General features: G+C 40.5%; 1 protein-coding gene across 1 annotated transcript; it reads right to left on the reverse strand.

Annotated features, from left to right (window-relative positions):
• Positions 1–593: 593 nt before the first annotated feature.
• Positions 594–7,495, reverse strand: rpl28 (ribosomal protein L28). The gene is made up of 5 exons (XM_060935693.1): positions 7,443–7,495; positions 6,149–6,240; positions 3,203–3,326; positions 1,488–1,606; positions 594–735 (listed from the first exon to the last, which is right to left on the reverse strand). The coding sequence occupies exons 2-5, from the start codon at positions 6,227–6,229 to the stop codon at positions 646–648; spliced, it is 414 nt and encodes a 137-aa protein (XP_060791676.1). The 5' UTR covers positions 6,230–6,240; positions 7,443–7,495; the 3' UTR covers positions 594–645.
• Positions 7,496–7,617: the final 122 nt, after the last annotated feature.

The raw sequence follows: 7,617 nt of genomic DNA on the forward strand, positions 1-7,617 counted from the left end.
GTGTGTGTAAATAAATGATAGAGCCTGTTCATGGGTTTCTTCAGAAAAAAAGAAAACCCTACACAACTTAGTAGCTGAATACAAACAAGGTGCTGTTTACTGGCTCAGGATGGTTCAAGTGTTTAGACATTTCCATCCAACCTCAAAAGGTACATGAAACCGTCCATACAAGGTTCCCATTAATTATAATCAACTGCTTGAGTTTCTAACTTAAAACACCCAACTGTTGCAAAACTAAGCAACCAAATTACCAAGGTTTGTTGACCGACTAACTGCAGTCCATTTACCATCATAACCAGTAATGAACTCTTAAGCTACACAGGACAGACATGTCTGGTCTGATATCGTTTAGGACAACAGAAATAGTTATTTTTAAGGTTAAAGAGAAGAAAGATGGGCTTGCCCATTTCATAGAGCAAATTTAATAAATTATATTTTAGGCACAGCTAAATCAGACTTTCATACACAACTTTACTTTCACATAGATTACCTTCCTTTAGGCACATCACACTTACTGTGTATTGCCTTGTGTGCTTTTAACCAGAGAGGAATAAAAATCCTACACAATCATAAAAATAAGAGCCAGTCTGGGATATTTGACCAAAACACTTATTTATTAAGCATTTGTGGGGTGTGTGCATGTGTTTATGCACTCTTGGCAGCTCTGGAGCGCTTCTTCTTCACCACCACAGGCTTCTGACTCCTCAGGATGGCGCTGGCCCGCCTCAGGGCAGGCTGAGAGGGAGAGGACAGAACAGCAGGATATTTGTTAAGTCCAATCTTAAGCCATGGCTCAATTGTTTCAGTTCAAAAACATTAAGATGGTAAAAAGGTCAAAGGAGATGTGAGGCAGTCTGGGAAAACCGTCAGATGTTGCTGTAGCTAAGGTCTGGAAAGCAAAGTCCGTTTCTGCCAAAAATATACTTTATAACCTCACTAAGAAAATAAATTTTTCACAAAATTGCATAGAAAGGTTGTAAATAATATTGAGCAAGGAGCCAATTTAACAAATGCAGCAGTAGTAAAATGGCTACTCTTCCTAAAGCTATCAAGTGTCATAGCAAGAGAGACCTGTGCCATCACATCCTCAGAACAGAAGAGTTGTACAGATAACAGCAGAAAGTTAAAATAACTTAAGGTCAACAAAATCACTGATTAATTCAGTCAGTTATTTCCCCACCTGAAACAATGAAGCTTGTGATTAAACATGGCAAGAGACTGGTGCTAGCTGATGCTGATAAAGGGATCACTGTTAAATTTACAATTAGCTAGCAAGCTTTCCACAAATTGATTTGGATTAGGTTATAAATATAGAAGTAGACAGGACGCCTTTCAGTAGATTTGGACTGGAATCCAAAGACGACGACTTCAGTAAACCCTGTAGTTTTCAGAAATTTATAGTTCAGTCAATTTGACCACGTGAAGGGTTCTCCCAGGCCACCACACCCCCAGTACATAGAAGATTAAAGCCATGCATGAGTCCTCACCATGCGGAGATCCTTCCTGTATTTGTTTTTGCGGATGATGTTCCTGAGGCGGTTCAGTGTGGTGCGAGAATTCTTGTTGATCGTGATCTTCTCATATGCTTTCACTGGTTTGCGGTGACCTGAGCACAATTCACAAGTTTTAAAACACTACTTCAATACCAGGGGAAAAATTTTTTTAAAAAATTTACTTCTTCAAAAATCCAACAGAAAAGTCGTAAACATGGACCAGGCCTTTATCAGACCATAAGGCTGAACTAAATTCTGCATATTAATTGTATTTCTTTATATAAAGCAATAAATATCAGTTTTTACAAGCTGCTAAGACTGGTAAGAGTATGGAAAAAATGAGGTTGCCTTACAAAAAATGTCATTTATTCAATCAAATTTCCCAAAACAATGGTTAACAAAATGTGAACGTTTGTACCATTTTTTTTCAGTCACATTCACCCCAAAACACAAAGACATCAAAATATTGTCTTTCTACTCCAAATATCAAACAAGATATATTATAATAATGATGCCCACATTTGTAGTCTAATCACCTCATTTGGTGTTTTTTATTTGTTCAGTGAGAGAAATCTAGTCTCTGTTGGTCTTTAACGAGTGCATCAGAGTCAGGTTGAATGTCTGAGGTGGAGATGCGAAGCACAGCTGACAGATGATCATCAGTCCATTCGGTGTAGGTATCAGATCTACAGATCGGCTCGGGCTCCGGCGCCTGCTGGTGACGCCACACTATGTGATTGGCTGGACCGTTTGAAGGATGACGTACAAGTTTGTGGTTGGTCTGGACAAATTACGGAAGCAGTTATCGCTGGATTAGGTTTCGTGGGATTTCATGTCATGTTCATGTCGCACGAATTGCGTTTTTGTTGAACACAACTTCAAAATAAAAGCAATGTATATTCAGTCCATACATGAGGTAAAATTAGAAAATACGTTTATTTTGTAATTTCTAATTAACCTTACGCGGGCCGGTCAGAATGAACCAAAGGGCCGGATGCGGCCCGCGGGCCGGAAAATGCCCAGGTCTGGGCTAGAGATAATGAGATGAGATGGTGCTGATCAGTAGATGGCACTGTTACATGATTTGACCTGAGTTCCTATATTGTTCAATACTATGCATTTTTGCTGTGCAATAAAATAAAACTTCTCTCTGAACTAACCACTTACATTTTCATTTCAAATATAATTTTTGCCCCTTGCGTATTTGACAAGGTTTAAGGAAAAAAAAAAAAAAAAACAGCAAATTTTATAGCGTTGAATTGTGTCTATATCAGCCAGAGATGCCACCACAGTGCATCATTTGTGTATCCAATTTCAAAATTTTCCAGGGGACCAAGCCCCCAGAACCCCTCAGCAGAAGGCCTAACAGGCCCCTTCATGGCCCTCTGGGCTGGGGCTCCACATCAGTAGCACAGCTCTGATTTTTGTTCTGGGGAAAGTCCTGTTTACAGTATCAAACTGTGTTTAAAATGAAATGTCCAAGATCGAGTAAAACGCTCACTGATTAGTCAAAATTCAGTATCCAAACAAACCTGGTCATGATGGTCTAATAACTAGTGTTTCAGACATCGTTCAGGGAAGTAAAACACGCGTGTTGTGTCTAGAAACATTTCTGGGCCCCTGACAGAGCCCACACTAAAGAAACAGACACTTTCTGCATGATTGGCCTAATCTGGATATTAATTTCAGAGGATAAAATGTAGTATTACCTGCACGTTTCTTCAGGATGATGACGACACCCTTGCCATCAGCTGCCTGCTCTACACCGACTGTCTTGCGGTGAATGAGGCCGTTAAAGCGGAATGCATTCCTGGCCTTCAGATTGTTTGGCTCCTTAAACAGAACAAACAAAAAGATCATTTTAAATGGTGTATTTTTTTTTTAAGATGGAATGACATGCATAATATATACACAATACAAGGGGAAAAATACATTCAGCTCTAAACGGTTACACAGTTAAACGTTTGAGAGTCATGCATTATGATCCATTCTAAAGAGAGGCAAAAAAGAAGGGAAAAAAGCGCTTCTTCTGAGCAACTGCCTTAATCTGGACGCAATCACGAACAAGTTCAGCTTTACCATTACACAGCTACAGGAGTTTAAATGTTAAATTACAAAGTTACATCAAATCTGCAACCAAAGCATGTTAGTACTACGACAGGCTACACTGAACTGTGATCAAACACCAAGGGTCTAATGTGGGACCACATTTTTTTTAATGGTCAAAATGAGCAATATCGAAAGACACCATGCACATGAAATCACACCTCTGATGTTTCACATTACAGAATCTTTACTGTTCTGGGAACAAAGCAGACAGACTTTTTTCCCCCCCCCAAAGAAGCCTGTCACATGTACACTCAAGCACATCAAAATTCCTCCTCTGCATTTAATCCATCTGATGCAGCAAACACACGAGCGCGCACGCACACACAATTGAGCAATGAGCGCGCGCGCACACACACATACCCACAGCAGTGGGCAGCTATGCTACAGCATCCAGGGAGCAGTTGGAGGCTCAGTGCCTTACTTAAGGGCACTTCATGAGTGCAGAGGAATTTTGCTGTGCTTGAGTGTACATGTGACAAAGGCTCACTAAAACTATTGCATTCACATTTTGACTGGTTTCCAAAATACATCACAATTTGAATATACAAGGAGTTTAAAGGTGTCCATAAAATGAAAAACTGGTGTTTTATAGCCTTTTGTACAAGCCTCTTGGAGCTGTGAACACAAGACCATATACATCAAAATGTGTTTTATAGAGACTAATTGTAGGGCTCAATTTAAGGAAAATTTGACAAATCCATTCATACTCCTCTAATCTGCACCCAATCAAATACCCTCGAGAACATATTTGCAACAAATAAGCTGCAGGCATCTTTACACGAGCAGCTAGTTAGCATCAAACATGGGCCACTTGTGTAGTTATGGTCATGCAGCTTCATGCACGTTTCTCTCTTTTCAAATCATGGTGTGTGCAGAAAAGATGGCTGAAGTTTGTGAGGGCCTGTGCCTATTCATCCTCTTAAGTCTTTATCCAAGTCAGAAATGTACAAACTCATTTCACTACTACACAGTTAACTGCATGTCTAAGACCCTGCAAGCGGGCAGCAACGGTGGTGTAGTGGTTAGCGCTGTCACCTCACAGCAAGAAGGTTCGGGTTCGAGCCCCGTGGCCGGCGAGGGCCTTTCTGTGTGGAGTTTGCATGTTCTCCCAGTGTCCGCGTGGGTTTCCTCCGGGTGCTCCGGTTTCCCCCACAGTCCAAAGACATGCAGGTTAGGCTAACTGGTGACTCTAAATTGACCGTAGGTGTGAGTGTGAATGGTTGTCTGTGTCTGCCCTGTGATGACCTGGCGACTTGTCCAGGGTGTACCCCGCCTTTCGCCCGTAGTCAGCTGGGATAGGCTCCAGCTTGCCTGCGACCCTGTAGAACAGGATAAAGCGGCTAGAGATAATGAGATGAGACCCTGCAAGCAAACATTTGGAGCTATTGCAGCAGGTGTGTACACAAGCTGTCCAGAAAGCTTGCTTCATGACATTTCCTTACTGTAAAATCTAAATACTGCATTAGGTGAACTGAAAAAAGGGGAGAAAAATGCTGCAAGCCAGTGACAACCAGCTTGGTACCAATATGAGCCTAGGTGGTCGAAATCCTCTGCTCTTGGATGCCAGTGATCAAATTAGCAGTGAGAAATCCTACAAAGAACAGTTTAAATTATTGGTTCGTTTCTTCAGCTGGTTTCGGTCTGTTTAGGTCTTATGAGAAGAAGTGGAGGAGATCTCAAACATGACTGGGTGTTGTGGAAGTCAATAAAACCATGATTTACACTCTCCTGTCTCAAAAGTCGTCACGTCACAACTTTCAAGCTATGATGGGCACTTAAAAAGCACAGTGTAATAACATTTAAGTGCATATTCTGGACCAATCTCTTTTTTTTTAATATGAAAGTGTGTCCCTTTATACACTCATCCAGAAGGGTAATTTTGCACAAGGCCATCTATCTACAGCAGAAAAAAATAAAAACAAAACACGTCTGGAAAAATCCCAAGGGAGTCTGGAGCCAGATTCGTGACGTTACCTGCGGAAGCGCCAGCAGGCTGCGCGAGCTTTGCATGGTTTAAGTGCACAGCCTGTGTAGATCAAGCGCTCCCATTTCTCTCTCATCGTCCGGTCTTTTGGAAAACGATGAGTACTAATCCCATCAAGACTGGTGTCGCTACACCCTCCTATGATGCATCTGTTAACCATTTTAATAATTGTGTGATAACGTTGAAGAAATTTGCAGAAAACCACCAGGTCGTTTTCTCAAACAAACCAGCACCGACGCAGGATTCAGAGGGAGGCATCCTGCACATGACATCACGAAAAAGAATGTTTGCCAGGAAATCCAAATGGCAAGTTTTTTCAGAGGTGGACGAATTCGCCTCAAATGACTTGATTTCAACTTAATTTTTCTAGTACTGCGCAAGGTAAAAAAAAAAATTGTTCAAAATGTGACAGATATTTGACCAAAGTTTAATATAAAATAGGAGAATTACATCGATCTTGCTCCTGAATTTACCCGTGATATGCACTTTAAGCCCTCGAATACAAGGAGCTGAACAGTCCTGAAGGGTGATCGGATTAGCTGAATCCAGTGTGGCTACTTACAGTGCTGTAGGTCTGTCTATTCCTCTTGATGAGAAAGCTGGAGTTGTTCCTGATCACCATCCACTGCAGGTGAGACGACATGATGGCGGTTCCTGATCGACAGTGAGAGAGAATGGAATGATCATCACAACATTGAAATGGCACTGTGAAGTACCCAATCTAAAATTCATGACACCAAGCTGTTATATTTAACCCTGCGTCAATTATTCTCCCATACAGGGAAATACAAATGACTATAGCTTGAGAAAGTACCACATTATTTATATGCATTTCTGGACATGGAACTTTCTCACGCATCAGTCCAGAGAAGACATTTCTCTCTCATATACAGATAGCCATGTCAATACCGTTCATTAACATTAACGACACTCGCAGCCATTCGACGTATACTAAGATGTACACTACTGTTCAAAAGTTTGGGGTCACCCAAACAATTTTGTGTTTTCCATGAAAAGTCACACTTTTATTTACCACCAAAAGTTGTAAAATGAATAGAAAATATAGTCAAGACATTTTTCTGGCCATTTTGAGCATTTAATCGACCCCACAAATGTGATGCTCCAGAAACTCAATCTGCTCAAAGGAAGGTCAGTTTTATAGCTTCTCTAAAGAGCTCAACTGTTTTCAGCTGTGCTAACATGATTGTACAAGGGTTTTCTAATCATCCATTAGCCTTCTGAGGCAATGAGCAAACACATTGTACCATTAGAACACTGGAGTGAGAGTTGCTGGAAATGGGCCTCTATACACCTATGGAGATATTGCACCAAAAACCAGACATTTAGTAGAATTTAGCTAGAATAGTCATTTACCACATTAGCAATGTATAGAGTGGATTTCTGATTAGTTTAAAGTGATCTTCATTGAAAAGAACAGTGCTTTTCTTTCAAAAATAAGGAAATTTCAAAGTGACCCCAAACTTTTGAACGGTAGTGTAAACCAGAGAAATAAATAATAAAAAAGTAAAGAATATCGACTAAAATATAATGTTGATCACTAAAGTGTAAAAGCGATAATGAAGGAAACTGAGCAAACATAAACCGTTAGCATTAGCAACCCGGCTTCGCTAACTAGCATCACTTCACGCACTAGTTACTGAGACGGAGCGCAGGCCTCAGTACAGACCGCATATTTCATATTAAACGTTTAAAATACTGCAAACGCAACCTCGGGACGTTAATTATAATAAACTTTATACCTTACGACACGTTTAAAAGTGCAGCTAACAAACGACTTCACGATAAAAACAGCTTTTTTTAAGTATATGAAGTATAGCACAAGCCGACCACGCTACCTTTTCCAACAGCGGAAGAGGGAGAAAGGAGGAAGTTCCGGTTCCGGTCAAAACTATATAGATCCTTGCGCCTGAAAAGAAAATGCAAATGAATGCATTTAATTTCATTAAAACCTGATAAATATTGCGAGTTTACGATTAGTTCTATTACCAGTAAAATTCACGGTGGTGTAGC

This window comes from Neoarius graeffei, chromosome 12 (assembly GCF_027579695.1).
Source record: "Neoarius graeffei isolate fNeoGra1 chromosome 12, fNeoGra1.pri, whole genome shotgun sequence".
In the NCBI taxonomy this organism is placed as follows: domain Eukaryota; kingdom Metazoa; phylum Chordata; class Actinopteri; order Siluriformes; family Ariidae; genus Neoarius; species Neoarius graeffei.

Coding starts and splice junctions, on each gene's coding strand:
- rpl28 (XM_060935693.1), bottom strand. CDS start 6,229: ATGTCGTCTCACCTGCAGTGGATGGTGATCAGGAACAACTCCAGCTTT. Junction 3,327..6,148: donor ATAGACAGACCTACAGCACT/GTAAGTAGCCAC, acceptor GTTCTGTTTAAG/GAGCCAAACAATCTGAAGGC. Junction 1,607..3,202: donor CATCCTGAAGAAACGTGCAG/GTAATACTACAT, acceptor AATTGTGCTCAG/GTCACCGCAAACCAGTGAAA.